This window comes from Antedon bifida, chromosome 1 (assembly GCF_963402885.1).
Source record: "Antedon bifida chromosome 1, ecAntBifi1.1, whole genome shotgun sequence".
Lineage (NCBI taxonomy): Eukaryota > Metazoa > Echinodermata > Crinoidea > Comatulida > Antedonidae > Antedon > Antedon bifida.
The window spans coordinates 11,266,427-11,287,113 of record NC_136226.1 but is presented as its reverse complement, the minus strand read 5'-3'; the positions used below and the strand labels follow the sequence as shown (position 1 = coordinate 11,287,113).

At 31.1% G+C, this 20,687-nt stretch overlaps 1 protein-coding gene across 1 annotated transcript; it reads right to left on the bottom strand.

Moving 5' to 3' along the window:
* Positions 1 to 1,779: 1,779 nt before the first annotated feature.
* LOC144841965 (poly(A) RNA polymerase, mitochondrial-like) lies at positions 1,780 to 20,459 on the bottom strand. The gene is made up of 8 exons (XM_078698284.1): positions 20,334 to 20,459; positions 18,889 to 19,064; positions 17,808 to 18,038; positions 14,346 to 14,573; positions 11,214 to 11,422; positions 8,580 to 8,803; positions 6,010 to 6,087; positions 1,780 to 2,212 (listed from the first exon to the last, which is right to left on the bottom strand). The coding sequence occupies exons 1-8, from the start codon at positions 20,401 to 20,403 to the stop codon at positions 1,848 to 1,850; spliced, it is 1,581 nt and encodes a 526-aa protein (XP_078554410.1). The 5' UTR covers positions 20,404 to 20,459; the 3' UTR covers positions 1,780 to 1,847.
* Between the last annotated feature and the right edge of the window lie 228 nt (positions 20,460 to 20,687).

The window sequence follows — 20,687 nt, the reverse complement described above, 5'->3', positions numbered from 1 at the left end:
CTTACAGTATATTTACGGGTATTTTTTCATTACAATACCAATATTAAAACTATTAAAATCTTTATTGGTATTGAAATTGATTTGCTCCATGCAACATTACACTAACATGTGGGCGTGATGAATTTAGACATTATTAATTCTGTTTATTTTAATTTTGTAGCAGCTGGTTATTTTATGATTGGGGCTCACTTTAAATCATATCCTAAAATATATTCAGTTTTCTCAGATCCAATTTAATTTATACAGTGAGTGGGAAGAAACATATTGCTGACTACCACATTTGATAATTATTATCAACAAGGTTGAATATTTTTTATTCACCCAAAATAAACCATAAACATAATATAATGCTCAGGAAAGATGTCGGAAGTGGTCCAGAATTACTTTTTAAAAATAGGAACATAGTTCTGTAGGTGCTATATAATCAGTTTGTTTAAAACTATTAAAAAACAGACATTAATGGCCCATATACACTAGGACAATAACGATCGACGACAAATGTGCATTTTTCATACATAAAACAAAAGAAATATAAACACTTTTTATTCTAGAACTATAGAATAACCATCTATGCTTCCTTTGATGAAAAAGATATTTTCACACGTTCAATCAAATGACGTCATGATTAGTAGGAGCAATAATATCGATTTTATTGTTTTTATTTATCATGACGTCATTTTATTGGAATTTTAAAATTTTAGTTTTATCAAAGACAGCATAAATGATTATCCTATAGTTCTAGAACGAAAACCTTTCTAAGTTCTTTTGTTTTATGTAAAAAAAATGCTTATATATTTATCATACATCGTTATCGTCCTAGTGTAAATGGGCCTTTATTAATTATGAGTTACAACAAATTACAATAAGAAAACAATGATTTGATCATTTTATTAAATTATTTCATATTTGAAACTCTTTGATTTGCCTTTATTGCATTTAATTAATAACATTTATTTGATGTTTTTAAAACTTATCCTGGAACTACACTGTATGTAATATACTTTTTCAATAAAAAAAGATGTCGATAATGATGAACCAAATTCATTATCTTTTTTGTGTGAACATAAAAAACTCAACATACTGGATCTCATGAAACCTTTCATTATACATGTTATCTATTAATACTTCTGGCTGATGAGATGGTAATAAAGCCTCAAATCTCAATAACAAAATTTGTGCTTGAATTCATCAAGATATTTTGATCTAGATATCCAATTAGCAGCTGGATCAATTGTCTATTCTATAGCGGCAGTTGTGAGCTTTTGTGAGACAGATCACATGACATTTATATAATCGCATTATGCGTTGCCTTGAAAGCAGACTTATTGGTTTACATATGCAGCGCTGAATATGTATGTACTAATTAGCATAATATCATATTTAATCAAAGTATTATTATGTGTAATATAATAACTAAAAAAAAGTTTTATCATCAAAGATAAATAACTTGGTATATATTGTGTGTTACAATAACAATTTAAATGATCAAATTGGTTCTATCATCACTGCACAGTTAGCACTTATTTTCCAAGCAAATGCACTAACATTCGTAAATTGTTCATGTCAACACTAGATATTATTTCAACTCAAAATATGTTATGTCAGGCATGTTACTATGATAACAATTTCACAAGTGTAAATTGTTTTTCAGCACCAAATTGTTTTACTATCATTTTCCACTGAAGTAATGTTACAGTATATTTGCTACGAGAATAACAGTAAGTAACAAATAAGTATTATTTGTCCGCTCAACAATCACAGCAGCATCCATTTTGTCCCAAGCGACTGTGATTAAATCAGTTCCATAATCACTACAAATCAGCCTGTATATCACCACTTGACAATGGTCATGATTTGGGAAACAAATCAAGGACACGTTCTACTTGTTCGTGATATGGACCACTGGCCTGCTCCTTCATAATTTTATCAATTTTTTTTGGAGTTAAAAAAAGTAGAGCGATTCCCCATGGTGTAGTATTCAAGAAAGCAGCTTTGTCCATTACCCATAATGCTTCTGCAGCGGATGACTTTAATTTTGCGACAAGGTTTTTCGTAACATTTTTACAACAGTTTAAATTGTCGACTAGTGGATTTTCAATAAACAGTGGAAAGTTTGTGTTATTGATAAAGTCTGAACCATGGCGAACAGAAAGTCCTCGATTGTGGAAGTCAAACTTCATACAGAAAACAAAAAACTCATGGAGTAAGTCAGCTGAAAGAAAAGATTGACATAGGTTTAAGAAAAAATAATGATATGGGATTAAGAGAAAATATTGATATGGAAACAATAGAGAAAAGAGTTCCAAGACTTAAAGCTATCTAGAAACATAACATTTTGTTAATTTCAAACAGGTTAATCCTCTTTCATCTCATTCGGACATAGGGCCACTCTTGTGGTTTCCGAAAAAAGAAAATTGATTGCCTTTAGCCTGAAGCAACGTCGGGGGCTGAAATGGACCAGTAACACTACAGGTATACTCTCCGAAAGACACACGGGGTTCTTTAGTGCACACATGCCACTGGATCTCCAGTTTGAAGTCCTAATCTAAGAAAACTATTACCAATGAGTGCCTAGAACATGAGCCGATATTATGACTGTGGTTTCCTGTGATTCTGTTTTAACTGCTTGGTCAGTTGACTCAAAATAATTTAAAACAAGACAAACCAATAAAAAGTTGGAGTGGGAGTTTAAAACCTGGCTCAGAACCAGTACCATGTTTATTGTCATGGACAAATATCAAAACCTGAAAATCACAAGATGACTTTATAATTAATGGTAGTTAACAGCTCTAATCCAAAAACTAATATTTTGCTATACTACGTATAAAAAAAACAGAAAAACCCATATTTAGCTCTTGTGTTAGTTAAGGAAATTACTCTTTATTCTGCATGAATAAATCATTATACCTTATATTAATATGACAACACAATTTAGTTTAGATATATTAATGTGTACATATATCATACATAAAACATATTTCCTGACAAACTCGTCAACAAAAGCTTAGCTTGTCTATGTCAGATTAAATATTAATATTGATAAGCTGTCCTTGAGTGGTTATATATATCTCTCTTGACAAACTTTCTCTAGTGGAGTATCAATATATATTGACTTAAATCATGTGTTGCGCGATACATTCACAGATGAATAAATGTTCTAAATTTAAAGGTGTCTTGTCCAGGGTCTTATTCTAGCACTGCTCATGTCTGCGTTCCAAACACTGTAAATATGTCAAGGGTCACTGCTATATTTCAGCATTTAAATTAGCTCGAGATTGCACAGTGTGATCTAATTAATACTTATTGAAAAAGGGGATTTAGTTTCTTATCACTATTTCACTACTGTCTGTATGTATGTAACATAGCAACTCAGCATTGTGTATGATAAATGATTTGATGAATATTGACGACATGTTGATTACAATACATAGTTTGGATCTTTTTTGTCTTTTGTGCAATTCACTTTTTTTTTCATTTTTCATTACAATTAATCATAATCTTCATTAGGCCTCTGGTTATAATAGTCACAGTACATTTCATTTCACTAATTTCTTTTTGAAAAACAAATTTGCTTTTTCTTATATTTTATAACTTCTCATATTGTGCAGCAAACAGCTAGACACTTTCCAATTTACAGGATGGATAAACTATAATGTATCAACATTTGTTTTGCTTTTCTTCATTAGTTATTGGTTTTAATGTTCTTTTTACTGATCTTCCTGATGTTTTTTTAAATTACCGTAATCATTTTCAAATTTCATTATTAATTTAACATTAAAGTAAGGAATACACATAAAACTGGTTTTTCACAACAGGAAATAACCAAGAAAAAAAATCTTCCTGATATTGATGACGATAATAATGATGCTAATGACTGCTTACTGACTAAATCAATGGGCCCCAGATCACAAGAGCTTAAGCGGCCCAGAGCTTAAGAGGCCTAGAGCTTAAGGGGCCCAAGAGAATGAGCAGTTCAATGCAACTACCCAGCGTTGGAGGGCCCCTTAGGAGTGCTAAACCAGAGGCCTTTTCCCTATACGTTAAGCCACTGCATATGGAAACATGAATCAATTCATGAATCCAATATTCTGAGATAGAACTTGATATTCAATGGAGACAAACATATATTTCCAACTGTATACGTGACAACATTAATAAATAACTTCATGTATACATTGATCTATGTATGAGTATCTATTTCCTATGATTAAAGCATTGGAAAACATCACTTTTCATAAGCTCGCATTTAACCAGCTTCCAGATACATATTTCCAAACCATGTCAAGTCCAATTATTACAACTGTTATTAAATTACTAAGATTACATAATACAAATATATCAAGGCTGAATGTAAAAATAAATTTTCTTTTTTTTTAATTTGAAATATTCTACCAAGTATTGGATTTCTGCATTCATAAATACTGCTCCCAATTGTTAGTGTAAAATGTGTTTTTAAAAAAAGAGATAATTTTGACCTTTTTCTATTTGAAAATAATTCAGTTTACGGTAATAATCACGTTAAGAATTAATATTCATAAAGGAAACGAATGATATTAATGTTGAATTCTGACTGAAAACAAACTAATTGGAACATAACCAAAAAGCAAAATAAAAAAAGGAAAATAAATGACACACCTAGAATTAACTTTTACATGATGAAAATATTTAGGGTATTTTTCCTGAGTATATGCCAACTAACCAATTTTATTTAAGTTAAGTCATATTTTTTAGATAAATGACAAAATACATTTCTGTATCAATTTTGTTTCCCTAGTATATATTCTGTACCTGCCTAAAATTTACTAAACTTTTAAAATAAAATAATGACTATTTTTATTTTTCTGCAAACCGACGGATCGTTTTTATCATTTATGAAATATTTAGCCCTTCCTCCTCACCTCACCCACATCCTAATGCTGATTCCGCCCCTAGTTGCAACATTGGCAACAACAAACACAATTTTTCTGTTTACATGACTGAGCGGTATAACAACAGCCAAGGTAACTGTCCCCACACTACTATTAGGTAGTCCCTATAGTTTTCAATTTTTTTTTCCTATTTGTTTAAATCCCCATTATACAAGTAGTACCATTATTCATTTCACAACTTCTATAATTCTTTAACAATATATTATTTTTATTTTTAATACTGCTATTTGCTATATATCAATACATACAAGATTCTGTCTTTTGCTTGGGTTTTTTGTAAGAAAATTTGTTTACCGTATGTATGTTAATTATCCCGAAAGGAAAAACATTTGTCTTTATGAACATTTATAGAAACGCAAGTGTCGCATTGATACAAATTCACTGAATTAAATGATTTAAGATGTCAGTGAAAATGGGGTATTTAACACATACACGTGCTAAACTGTGTTTAATTGTAGACAAATAGATCAACATTTGGCCACAATTTTCAAGTAGAACATGGTGATAGAATTGACATAAGAAATCACACATCACACACTATGGTATGCTCACAATGTTTAAGAGAGAAAATTATCATGCGCAAGATCTGGTTGCCGACCAACACGCAATAAACAAGAAGACTTGTGGGAGGTGGGACATTATTAGAAACACACATACTAAAATATTTAAATTTATTTAACTGGAATGGCCATAAAGAGTGATTTCGGAAGAGTTGAAAGCCTGTATGCATATTACTCCTTGATGGTAATATACTCACTATATGAAAAAAAAAAATTGTTGGAAGCTGACATTGAAGTGAAACTAACTTGTTATGAGCAAGTTCTGATTTTAAATTTCAAAAAGATGTATTGATGCATTCAAACATAAAGTTGTTAAAATTACTGAAATATAGTACGCTGACCTATTTTACAAAACTTGACCCACTTACTTTGACTTCTTTCCAAATGTATCGTTAATTAGTATAACACAAATTTCGGATACAATTTCATGCATAAAGTCAGTACTTATCAAGTCATATCTTGTTAGCATCTGTCTCAAAGAGGTCAAATTTTCAGAATAATCAGAAAAAAAAGTAATTTACCTAAAGTTGTTTCATTAGCTTCTTGCGGAAAACCCTTTACATTTGGAAATGAATAATCAATGTCATCAAAGGATGAATCTGAAAAAACAAGAATATTGAATGGTTCTTTTAATAAGTGAAAAACATAGAATAAAATCATTCTGTTTGCTGTTCATTTGAAGTACTTTAAAATTGGCATCGATAAAACAAATTTATCTTCAATCTTACCGAAACATTTATGACTAGATTTAATACATTAACAGTAATAAACAACAAGCAATAAACAAGTATATAGCAATACTAAAGAGCTTGATAACAGTAAGAAAGCCGTAAATTATTATTGTTATATATTATTTATGAAAATGGAATTGGATTGAAAGAAATATTGGGATAGATGTCACTTACCGTAATTTACAGTTAAGATTATCTGTTCTATAGCTTTTTAAATGTTTTTAAAGATTTAAAGAATGATATTAATTCCATTATTTATATTTTTGCAGTAATTAAAGAAAAAGAGCTTTTTTTGCAGAATGAAATATGAAGATACGAGACCATGATGTTGTCGTAGCAAATCATTCATCAAATCACATTTGAATGTCAAAAGTGTGTAGGCGTAATAGAAAATATGCAAAAGTTTTATATTAAAATATTGAAAACTCTTTATGGTAGGATCAATACAAGTGAAGAAGCAGTTTCAAGTTTCAACTTTCAATATTGTTCCATTCAAGTGCATCTTTATAATTATGTAAGGCTACATTTTTTATATTCAGTCTTTGGTAAAGGCAGAGGAACATTTAAGTGACTATGCCTAGATAAGATGCTGAGGATAATTCCTGCTAGGCCTCAATGATAAAATGGAAGGCAGTATTTTAATCCTACTTTCTATACATTATTCATTGCAAAATTTAAAATGTGAATTTCAATCACATCATTAAAGTGTGTATATTATCAGGTGAGGCCATAACGGCTTTTCAAAGCCCATATATCAAACCAATTCCATCTTGTATGCAATTTCTATGAATTAATTAACACCATCATGCGTCATTCATTCAACTTTAATCTAACTATCCTCTTGCCTAGATATAACAAGATGGCTATTCTTGTGCCTTCTCAAACAGTCTATCGTTGCGCGCACATGCTCCCTCCACCACCAGCTCCGTAATTTCAAATTAAGTACCGTTTGAAAAGTATTGCATTATTTACAAAATTTGATTATGGCCTTCAAAGAAATTTCAAATTTTATACGTGGTAGAGAATATATTATAACATTACTAATTATTTATATTAACTGGAAATGGAGAAGCTTTTAAAAAGTGAATGAATCCAGAAGCGTATTACTCACAATACTGGTAGTGTAATACAGTATACTGGTTTAAATATTAATACTGTGATTTAAGAGAGTTTGAATAGTGGTAGCTTTCTTAAAATTATTCATTTGTAACAGGAAAGAGTGATAACAACTGTAGAAGCATTACTGCTCAAGGCATTCATAGAAGTATACAGGAAAGAAAACCTATAATGGTTACACATAAATCAGTTTTAACATATTGGCAGCCTGTGGTCCATGGGTAGTTGTTACTGTTTTTTATATTATATTTTTGCGTAGGAGTGTAATAATATTAATAGTTCATTCTTATATACTGCATAATAAGCAAGCTCTCAATGCGCTGTACATAAATTAATGCAGACGAGAAGTGGCAATAATTTAAATTAATGAAAACTTGTTTAAAAAGGAAAACTTCACCTGTGTCTTGTGAAAGAGTTTAGAGTAGCACACTGTCTGATTGAAAGTGTAGAGATTTTATAATATGTTATATATTTTATATGTACTCTAGTGGAACCCCAACTGGCCCTCCAATGCGGGAGGCCTCGGGTGTTTTTAGCCTTTTTCGACATAATTTAATGCCTGTTTTTCCTCTGGCCATAAGATCCGGGGCCCCTGAGTTTAGCCAGTGAGCGCTCGTATGAAATAAAGAATAAATGAATGAAATGAATGTTATAATCACACAAATAGTAATATAGGTCTCAACGTGCCTCTAACACTTAAGGTTATATCCTCTATGATTTATCTTTAACAAAAACCATGCTGCTAGCTATCTATTTCTTTCATTTTTATTTATCTACATTCATGTGCAGAATAAGCATCCTGGTGTGAACAACGATCATGTTTACAGCGACAGCAGCTAATTAATTTAACACATGCCTATTGCAATGATTGCATTTCACAGTTGAAAGCTCGCTTAAATCATATGCATGTATGATGAATAGCCGCTAATGACTTTATAGTATTTTTGTAACAGGGATCATCAAATTGAGTTGTGAAATATTTAATAATCACATGACAGTATTGATTTAAATCGTGTTGTAATAATAAGTTTATTTCTCATTTCAAAGCATTCATCAGAATCATTCTTTTATTTATTTCAGTTTAAATAAGGTACTCAAAAGTCTCACTGAACCACGTATCTTTCATCTGTTGAGTATACAGTACCTTATACTTATAGTTACATAGTTAGTTAAGTCTTACATAAAACATAAAATTAAAGATAAATAAATATAAATGAATTAAATCATTAAATTATTTCCATTACCTGTGCTAATTAAATCCAAAAACTTTGGTAGGATTGGAACTGGTCTTGTCTGTAGAAAAGCAACAACAAGCAGGGTCAAAGGGTAATTGGTAATCCACATCCCTGGACTCTTATTCGTTAGACCATGATAGCGCCCCCAGTGACGTATGAGGAACACGAGAGGTTGCACTCGCTTGTCAAATTTACTATAAATGTGCAGCATTTCTGAACTGTGAATAGCACCTCTGAAAAAAAGAAAACAATTGTTAATGGAACAATCATTCACAATATATAAATGTGCTTAGCTGTCTACACTATCAAACTAATTTGACAAAAAAAAAAGTATGATGTGCCCAAATATGGTAGTGATATGCCCAAATATGGTAGTGATATGACATTATCATGTCCATATGTAGGCACATCACATTTTTTTGTCACACAAAGTTTGATAATGTAAACAGAGCTTTAAACTCATGACAAAACTTTGACCCTTGGTCTGATCGTGTTTTTACTGGATGTCTGCGTCAGATTAATTATCTGTAAATATTAGTAGGTCTACTATTATGTAACACATGTGCTTGTTTGTAAGTACATTGCTATTGTATATATATTTCAAACAATTTGGCAATGAAGCAAACATGAGACATATATACAGGCAGCTGGATACAATCTGTGTGAAAAGGAACAACGTGGTATATAAACAAAGCTTGCAACATCCCTTAACAATCAATAATGAACAGCAGTTTCACTGAATTAGTTATGGCCTTAACAAAAACATGGTTAAAGTTTCACCACCATTATATGTTCACTCCCTCATCAAATGTTGGATGCAGCCCATTTTGCTATGAACTTTAATTTTTATTTAAACAAAATGGTTTTTTTTATGAATGAAAGAATTATTTTTCCATTTGAAACTGCAAATAAATTGTATAGTCACGTTCTATGGTTTATAAACAGGGACTGCAATATGCTTCTCATGTTTGCTAAAACACATTATATAACACCTAAATAAATTCCTGTCATTTGATTGGACGATTGTGGGTCACATGGCGTGCAATAGTACGCACTATTAAACGATCGTTTAATAGTACTTTTTTAAACATTTTGTGTACGAAAAAAAAAAACGTTTCGCGGATGAAAAAAAATTTAGAATACAAAAATTACATTGAAATACAACAGCGCCACCTGTCGTCCTGCCTCTGTTTGTAAACACCACCGCGAGATATGCAAAAGCAGCAGATTTTTGTGTACGATTTGGAGATATATGTACTAATTTCATTCAAAAAGGCATTTAAATTAGCTTTAGATCGTTTTTAAGATTTTGATTACTTAATCCCTACAAGACGTGGAATCGTTGTAAAAACCATAATTAGTCAAGATAAGTTCCAATTGTCTGTCGAAGTTTTGCCTTTCAGCCAATCTAGCCTAGTACTACTACACTAGGTCTAGCCTAGCTAGGCCTGTTAGTATTAGGCTAGGCCTAGCCTAGGCGTTTTAGCCTTGCTAAGCATAGGATTATTTGGTTGTTTGTTGACATAATTAACACTAAAGTAGGTGTGTTTATAAAATCCATATAAATATAACATTAACATTTAATATTATAATATTACTGTTTTAATCAATCTGAATGAAATGTAGGCCTCTTGGCTAGGGCTACCTTATATTTGATTCAAATGACAGGAATCTATTTAGATGTTATATAAAACAAATAATGAATGTTTAATATTCGTGTAATGGTACAAATAATGGCATTTGGTGAATGATGAAAGTTTACATCAACTCGGCGTTGCCTCGTTGATATAACCTTTCATCATTCACCTCATGCCATTATTTGTACCATTACACTCATAAACATTCATTATTTGTATAATAGCTATAGCCTAATATAACTGGACAGATGGCATTAAACTATAGATTCATGCTAATACTGTAATAAAAATTCAAATACAGGACATGAAACCAACGTTTATTTTTATTTGAGTCAATCGAAAGAAGAATTCAAACCTAGTAGATAAACACAAAATGTCTGCTTTTCTTCTTGTGAAAATAATAAAGGCGTTTCTGATTACTTTACATACATGCTATGTTTTAATTACCATAAGGGATCACCTTCAATAAACTGAGAATGCACCAGAAGGGTTAAAACCCAACTGATGTCCTTTCCAACTTATCATCAATCATATTAATAACATTCCAAGTGAAAGTATAATGTTTCACCAATGATAGAACATGACAGATAGCAAATGTCATTAAACTTGGTTACCTAAGAACATGACATGACAAGAATCTATTGCTGTACTATAGAACAGGGTCATAAGGTCACACGGCCAACACCATTGGACATAAGGTGACACGTTGAAAGCCAAAACAAGCATCTCTGGGCTGAAACGTCCTAGATTCTATTATCCTATCTCTACTATAACAGATAGGAAATGTCCTTCAACTCGGTTACCTGCTCCTTCCAATTTCATAATTTTAACCAGCACAGTGCAGATCAGCCACCCTACACAGTTATCAATACCTTTTGGTTTGAATGACCCTCTTCTGACACACTGATGATGAATGTGAGGCCTGTTTTACACTAGCAAACAAGAAATGTTTTACTTTTACAGCAAAGAAATCAGCAATGATAAATAAACAATTGTTTGTACATACCGATTGTTTGCTGTCAAGTCACATGACAAACCAAGAGCTTGGTGTCTGAATTTTACAAGCGGACATGATGCGTGCAGAATATTGTAAACGTTGGTACAATGTGGAACGCATTTTTTAAGATACTTTGACAAAGTTCTGAGAGTATTCTGCGTAGCAAAACGTTCATTGGTAGCTGACTCTTCGTCAAAAACTACTTTAAAATTCTTGTCCTATCGGAAAGAAAGATAAAATATTAAATTAATTACTTTTTTTAGTTTATTGAAATAAATACTAAATACTTTTTATCCTATTGTACTTTCTTTTATTTTATTTACCCATAAATATAAATTATAAACATTGTAAAAAAAAAAATAATTATATCAAGGGAATGGGTAAAAAATAGTTAATCTAACTGGTGATACGAAGGACAACTGCTATTGATGAAGAACTTTAAATTCAATTGGCAGTGACCAAGATCTGCAGAATACAGTACATGCCTAGCCATAGGAACAGTACAGCATAAAACTTATTATAGTAGACTTTTGCGGTTATTAACCATGCCTTTGCAAGCCTCAATTAACCCTCTGGGGTTACAAACGAGTCTGTGAGTTTACCAGCTAACTAGCGATTTGTAAGTGCAGATATTTAGGTAGTTAATGCCGACACCCTGGGGTGTATATCCAGATAAACACTGACTTAATCTAGTAAAAACAGACAAATTCATCTTCATATCAAGTGCATGTTTTTAACAAGATGATGAATTACACAGTAGGTTTTCCTATTTATAAAGTACAATGTGTAAAGTACGTCCTATTAATCACTTAATAGCTTTACCATCTCAGTTTTAATTAGTTCTTTGCCGAAAAACATAATAAAGTAGTACACATAGAAGTAATGTCACCAACATTATCATAATCCTTTTAGGGTGTATGCAAAATAAGTGCAAACAAAGTACATTGCATAGTGTGTTGACATCTCATAAATGAGTTCTATTAACAAAACAGCATGGAAAGTGTTTTAATAAGTTTGCATTGGCTGCTTGAGTGTTGGTCTGTCTGACTGTCTGTCATACTTAAAAACTAGCATTGAGACAGTCAAATCTTATTAACGTAAATTCTAAAAGCATAGAGATGGTTCTAATAAAACAAATATTTACTCATACACTCGAAATGGCCTTTTATTAGTTTTCCTTGTATATAGATGGCGCCATAGTATAAATTAGCAGTACAGTATATCTGTAATAGTGTTTTCAGTTTTTTTATGCACTTTCAGTATTTTCTTTATGAACGCCACAGGCATTAAGTTACACCAAGTTTATAATCACAATAATTATTATCTAGAATTACAATTCAACTACAGAACACTATCAAACTAGTTTGATGATAAAAAAAAGCGTGATGTGCCCAAATACTGTATGGTAGATATGCCCAAATACGGTAGTGATATGACATCATCATGTCCATATATGGGCGCATCACATTTTTTTATCACATAAAGTTTGTTAGTGTAGACAGACCTTAACAAGAATAATGGTGACCAAGTAAACTTTATCATAGTTTATCTTCTTACGGATTATGAATTATTAAACAATCTACAACAGAAGGAGCATTTGTTTTACATGCTACTGCATGCATCCATACACTAATAAAATGGAAAGGTTTTAACTCCATTTCAATACCAATATCCTTCCTAGTACGTTATAATTGTACTACTAAGTCTGTTTAGACCTGATGAACCTGATCTATTGCATCTAATGAATCAACAACATAATTTAAATACAGTAGTAAATTTCAAGAATAGTTGGTTGGGGGATACACCCTTATAATCTTTAATTATTATTAAATACTGAATTATTACATGTTCTTTATAGTATTTTCTTGTGCTTTTAATCCAAAATATTACTGAGTAAGTATTAAGTATCTTTTACCTTGAATTCCTTCCATTTTTTATATATACTGTATGTTTTGTAGATAGTTACCTTTTTGTAAAGTGTGTGTACTAATGTAAATTACTTTGTTAATTGTCGTTGAATTATTTTTATTATATTGTTAATGTTTCTCTACTGAACCACTTTGAAAATCAATGTTTTAGCACTCAGTATAAAGACAGAATAAATAAATAAACAAATGGCAACTAAGCTGATCGCGCCATCAGTCAATGCTTACATAAAACTCATACACAATAACTTTCTATCCAAAGAGCTATTTTAAAAATCTTCCATTATCGGTACTGACAAGCACGCCTTCACATATAATTTAACACTTTCTGTTGTTTCAATCTAACCCATTTTCGTCATAGCCACAACGTCAATAAATGTAACTATAGCAACTCGCTTTATAAAAGCAGACAAGCTGTAAAAAGTATAAATGCATAACATATTGTTGTTGTAATGCTTTAGTCTCATTAAGCTGTATTGTTGTTGTTACCTAACACACATCCAAATCACATGGTCTATAAAAAATCACATGATCTATGAATGAATCTGACTAATAGCTGCATAACATTATCATAGATTTTTATTACCTTTTATCATTTTATTCTCTTTACTTTTTTAGTTTGTGTACATTTGCTTCTCCTTTACCTACACATTATTATTGCTTAAAAAAATTATTCAAAAATTCCAATTCAAATTCCAATGTATTGTCCCCCAAAAACTTTAAAAATGAAGATTAATAAAAATCAGACTTTAAATAGGCCATTTTGCAGTTTTAATAAAGTTATTCACTTCAGGTAAATCTTTTTTTTTCGATCCAGTTTTTGGTCAAAGTGAATACTATGAAAAAAAACTTGTTAGGGAGATAATATATGTTTATGGAATTTTTTATGCAGTCTTTTAATACTGTACATATTTCAAGTTCTAAACATTTTTTATCTTTTTTTTCTTGTTTTCTTAAAAATATGATTTTCAAAATTCATTTTCCAAAAAGATGAAAAATTATATCTTAAAAAAATTTATTTCGCTATGATTTTGAAAGGTAACGCTGTCTGCACTACTAAACTAGTTTGAAAAACAAGTGTGATGTGCCCAAATATGGTAGTAATATGATTAAATATGGTAGTGATATGACATCATCATGTATATATATGGGCACATCACAATTTGTTGTCACATAAAGTTTGATCAGGTACTAATGCACTCTTATCAATACTTACTTGTAAAATTGGAATCATACCAGGTTCAACATTTAGATCAAGGTACATATCAACATCACAGTTACGTTTTCCAAAATTATTAACAGACGACCCAAATGGCAGGACTTGACAATCGGGAAACATTGTTCGGCATGCTTCCTCGATTAGTGTACACGAGAGAAAACGCATCCTAACTCCCTCGTCACGCAATGCTTGCTCATTTGCTAACATTTCAATTTGATGCGAGACCTTAAAAAAATAATTGATTATTATTATTATTGTTTGTACCATATTTATTAATAAATGTCCGAGAAGGATTCTCAGAATATGGGTGCCTCAAAGAATAATGATGATTTATAGGAAAGGACTGGGAATTGTGATAGGCTGAAATGGATTGGTTACCACTGAGGGAACAATTTGGAACCACCAAGGAAAAAGAGGACGCCCACAAGAAACACTTGAGAGTGAGAACTGGAAAAGGAGGTGAAAAATGCTGGTTACACTATACAGCAGGATAGAAGTCGAAAGAAGCACAGAACTGTCTGAGATAGAGACATGTAGTTGATGGCATATGCATTTCAAGGTGTAACAAGGCTACTGTAAGTACAATAGTCATCCATTGAAGATGAAAGATGATTTGTATGGTACAATGGATAAATCCCCAAAAAGGGAGATTTACTTTTTAAACAAGCACGAATGTGTGATACTCGGGGTACAGAAAAAGAAGCTGTAATGACGTCATAAGACCGGATGTAACGTCACATACACATCAATAACCTCTCTATCAAATACGGCTATACGGTACCATCTTCGAGACGTAAAATAACTGCATCCGGTTTGAAATGTTAAAATCCGTCTCTATAGCTTTAAGGACATGTCCCTGTAGTATATTCATGCCAAATCCCAGCTCAATACTACAACAAATGGGAGGAGTAGTACTTTATAAATCGCACTTTTTACTCAATTGTGTCCGGATGGAAGAAGAAGAGGAAAAGATGAGAGAGTCCTAGACTCAGGTACCCCGAGTAATAAAACGAGATACTCTATATCATATTACGTATACAGTATATTTTACCATAAAGTTTAAGAAAAATAGGTTTCCCCAGGGTTCATACCAGGAACCTTCTGCGTGTTAAACAGGCTTGATAACCACCACACTACGAAACCTCTTACACCAAAAATGTGGGTTACACAAAGTTTTTTAATCCATTTACATTACAAATAAATATGGTAATAAGCACAAAGCAAAATAAACATGTGTAAAAGTTATAATTACCAATTACACAAAATAAGTATGTAAAAAAATAATAAAAATAAGATATACTGTGTATATCATATTGCGTATACAGTACTTTTCACCATAAAGTTTTAAAAAAAAGGTTTCACCCGGGCTCGAACCGGCTACCTTCTGCGTGTTAAGCAAACGTGATAACCACTACGCCAAGATTCCGCATATAACCAACATGACGCTGTGGTGTGTGTCACACATTGTGGGTTCTTAATTAAACAAATTAATTAACAAACAAAAAATCACGAATGTGCGATACTCTGGGTACTGCAAATGAAGCTGTAATGACGTCATAAGACGGGATGTGACGTCACATACACGTCAATAACCTACCAAATACGGCTATATGGTACCATCTTCGAGACGTCATATTGCTGCATCCGGTTTGAAAATAAAAAATCCGACTCTATAGCTTTGAGGACAAGTGCCTGTAGTATATTCATGCCAAATCCCAGCTCAATACTACAACGAATAAGGGAGGAGTAGTACTTTAAAAATCGTCCAGATGGAGGAAGAAGAGGAGGAGAAAATGAGTAAGTCCTAGACTCGGGTACCCCGAGTAATAAAAATGCAATCATATGTGTGTGGTACAGTATACCAGGAATAGCCCTCTAAATCCCCAAAAGGGAGATTTACATCCTGACTATGTGCACATCCCTTCATTATCTTGGCTTATAATGTAATTACACATGCAACTGAACCAACAGACATTATGGTGGTCTACAATTGATATCATGTCTAACACATTAATTACCAATTTGTAAGATCTTTGGCAATAATCATATTTTGTATAATTTATTTATAAATAAATTTTGATTGTTTAATTGCATTATCATTGTTTTTTTTATAGGTGAATAGTAGATTTTATAGAAAATTATAATGTACTAAAAAAAAATCAGAAAAAAAAATGATATTTGGTTATTATGTGAAGTGGAACAACTAAATTAATTTTAATTAAGCATTATTTCTTAAAAATTAGCATCAAAAATGTTTTGCAGGGAATAATTTTTCCAGTTTAGCATAGCAAAAAGCTATACAAAACAACCTTATTGCTAAACATTTCTAAAATTGTGTTTTATACAATACAAAAAGTATGTTTCGACTAAAAAATTAGTTTGATTAGCAATATTTCTAAACAAATGTTTAAGTTGAAATTTGTCCGCATTTTACGGATGACATCATTTGTAGAAGTGAAAACTTCTCTGGCAACATTGACTTTTTATGAAATGCTCTATAAACGTTGGCATTTAAATGCTCTATATTGATAGTAACGTTGCTGCTACGTGTGATATTAAATAAAATGTTGTCTGTTAGCAAGCAAACTAATTCTGACATGCGACAACTTAACAGGACATTGAGACTAAAGGAAATAACAAGAACATTCAAAGTAACATATTAATTAAAATAAAATCTGTAACTTAAGATTTAAACTATGAATTATAACAGAAGGTCAACTAAAAAAATGTTTAGTTTCACATCATGGATTTGAACATATATTTTTTTTTAAATGTTAGTTTTATTCATTTTTTTTATTTAGCATTATCAATTAGATTAATAAATAAATAAATCCTTTATGATTAGCAATTAATTAATTAATCTTACACTTTCTGAGTTAATCCATGTTTATATCCATTTTGTGCCTCATTCGTTTGTTGCAAATTTTTGTTTTATCTAATATTGTGTTACAGATATTTGAAATAGATCAAATCAAAATATTGAAAATTACAAACATGAGAATGATAGTTCAAAGGTCAATTCACCTCAATTATGTTTTCCAAGAATTAGGAAAATTTATTTTCATGAATTAAAAGCATTTATGTATGCATATTCATTCTAAATTCCTTTCTGCAACAAATTCTAGTTTCAAGTTTTTCACTTCTGTGATAGAAATCGTAGCTATTTGCTCTTATAGTGGAAAGAGTATCGCGATTTTTATCTGCAAATTGGATTCACACAAAATTCAATTTGGCTAGTGGAAACAGGCCTTTTGATGACTGCAAGCAATGAACAATTGAACAGATTCTTTAAATTTACTGAATAACCATTTTGAAAAGAAAAAAAAATCGATATTATAGTAAAAAAAAAATGTTTTTTATAAGGAGGGGACATGAAACTAACATTTTTTATTTGGCCTGTATAATTTAAAATGCCACATTGATTGAGAAACTATGAGAATGAAAATAAAGCATTCTTACTGAATCAGCATGACATATTGTTTTGATGAGATCTGAATTTAGAGGTTCTTTGTTGATGTAGTTCTTCTTCCGATGAGATATCGAAACCTGATTCGACTTGATGTCATATTTAAAAAGACGATGGTAGACAAGTTCATTTTGAAACTGTTGCAAAATTTCAGAATCATATATTCTTTCATGTAACGATGATATACTTTCTTTCTTTTTGAATTCAATTATTGCATAGTAACCCTGACAAAAAAAATACAAATTCAAATTAAAAAGAGATTATGTTTTACTCAAATGCAATTGTTGTTATTCCATGGAGCTATACAATTAGATTTTATAGCTCCATGGTATTTCTATATATTTATTTCAAGTTAAGTCTTTAATAAAGTGAAATTTATTTTGTACAAATTTATGGAAAATTGAAGGGCATTCCATTAAAAATATATTTAATGAATAAAATAAATGTAGTAAATTATGTAATATAATAATTATGTAATTATTTAATTATGTATTATAATTATTTTTATCATAGATTTGTACAAATGGTTTTTTATAATTTATTTACAAACACTTTTAATACAGAAGAAAGAAATAATGGAAACAAAATGCAGAAACAAAACAGTTAAAGAACTGTGTAAAAACATGTTGTAATTTACTAGAAAATTTTGAATTTAGAATATATTAAATTGAATAACACTGATTAAAAACCAGAGAATTTAATTATCACTACAGTACTTTAAAATGTAATAAATAAAAACTTAAAATTGTTGTTAATATTATCTTAATTTGGTTCATGATGATATTAAGATGGAAGTTGGTTTCATGTACCATCCATTATGATAAACACTCAAGAGAGTTTATTATGATAATAGACAGAGCTTAGGCCAAAATTGTGTTGTTGCAACATTTAACATTGAGCACATTAGGGAATTGAATGTACATTTCTAATGAATAACATTAACAATGAATAATGTAATGTGATTGGTCTTTACAACAATGCCAATATTTGATGGATACTGAAGTACTTAATAAGTACATAATACAAATGATAAAAGTAGTTTAAAACACAATTTAATGAATAGCATAAACTTACATTTTGATAAAATTCAAAACAATTGTTTACTTTCCCATGAGTGTTACAACATTCTATCAGGTCCTCAATTGATGATTTCTCCGACAAGAAAAACAGAACGCTTCTAGATGCTTCACCACGTCTTCTTTTGACCATTTCTGAGAATGGTTCAAATTTTGATATTTTTCCTGTGTTATCTGTAAGATGAAAAAATGTATACTGTTCTTGTTAGTAGATGGGATGTGGACATGTTAGCTAGGGTAGTTTGTTGGTCTATCTAGAGAGAAAATCTATTTAGTTTAGGCCTAGTAAAATACTTTTTATTCAAGGGTTATGTGTATTTTAAAATCGTTTTCAAAAGAAAATCTGTACTTTTTTCATGCGAATAATGAAAGTTTGTTCATTGAGTAAATAGTATTATAAAAGACATTACTATCATATGTTAAAGCCCCCTTCCCTACATGTTTTAGATCTAATTTAAGATCACAAACTATATTTAATGTAAAAATAATACTATATGGTCCTATTGCGATAACTTTTTTCGTCTTTAAATGGTTAAAAATGTGAAAAATAAGTCGATTCTAATAATTATAGCGGCCCGCTATAAATCCCAAAATGCATTGCACGCGGATTGATATTTTTGTTTTTCACCTGTAATTCGCCCACTTTTCGATTGATCGTGAGGCCAAAACAAATGAAAATACCGGGTTTTCCCCAATTTGTATCAACGGAGTCTGGCAAAAATAGAAAGACAATTAATGCAGCAACTATACAATGTCAGGCTAGGTATATAGCTAGCGTACGATGTTCGTACGTTACCGATGTTTACCAGCTAGGCCTACAAAACTAAGCCTAGCTAGGCTAGGCCTAAGACCGTCCACGAGAGGTCGATCGCCGCGAGCTACTTAGGTAGTGCATTGTTTCTCACTTTTTATCATAATTTACCATAAAACGTACATTTAAGACAAGGAATGACATGGTTTAATGTTTTTAAAGTGATATATATGTATTATTTTCCAAAAAACGTCCAAAATTGCAGGGAAGGGGTCTTTAAATAAAAACTATTTAAGAGGTCCAAATTTAATTTAAAATTCCTAATACTAATAGGCTAAAATCAGGGAGGTATAAATTATTTTTATACCTCCCTGCTAAAACCCAGTTGTAATTTTAATTAAAAAAAATGTTTATCAACATCGTGATTGTCAATTGTCATGCCTTTCAAGTCAGCCTAGGCCTAACGTATAGTTGTCACCCACACCACCAACATTCCAACCAACTCTCTCCCCTCCCTGTTGATAGTCTGATCAAAAAGTGTGACACACAGTGTTCATGAAATGTTTCAAACATGCCATTCATGGCCCTCTCTCTACCTACTCTGGCTGGGCCTAGTAGGCTAGCTAGCAGGCTAGCAGCCTACTAGTACTAGGCTAGTCCTAGTAAAGTATAATACTAACGACGAAATGTACCTTTATTCTGAACAGAGGAAATTCTTCTAAGACTAATCGTGTTAAAAGAACATTCAAATTTAGGTGACATTATTTTAGATTTTGGGAAAAAATGTTGCAAACATAAATATCGTGTGTGAACTCTGTAGGCTGCCATTTTAGAAAATGTACAGACACTAGAGGGGGTACTACTACTGAAACTTGAAAGTTTTATCTATCTTTTTTTTTTCTCATAAAGATGAGTAAGTTACAGTTTCGTACTTTAATAAACAAGAAATATTTCTTACAAAAAACGCTGCTCGCTTGTTGATAGTTTTAAACAGTTTAAACAGTTTTAAAGATATATTGTACCCCTGTTGTTTTTGAATATGTCAT

What these genes read in the sequence shown, in the direction of transcription:
- LOC144841965 (XM_078698284.1), bottom strand. Translation starts at nt 20,403, where the DNA reads ATGTCACCTAAATTTGAATGTTCTTTTAACACGATTAGTCTTAGAAGA. An exon ending in GTATGATTCCAATTTTACAA is followed by an intron (nt 11,423 to 14,345) that starts GTAAGTATTGAT and finishes TCTTTCCGATAG; the next exon opens with GACAAGAATTTTAAAGTAGT. An exon ending in TTTGGATTTAATTAGCACAG is followed by an intron (nt 6,088 to 8,579) that starts GTAATGGAAATA and finishes TTGTTTTTTCAG; the next exon opens with ATTCATCCTTTGATGACATT.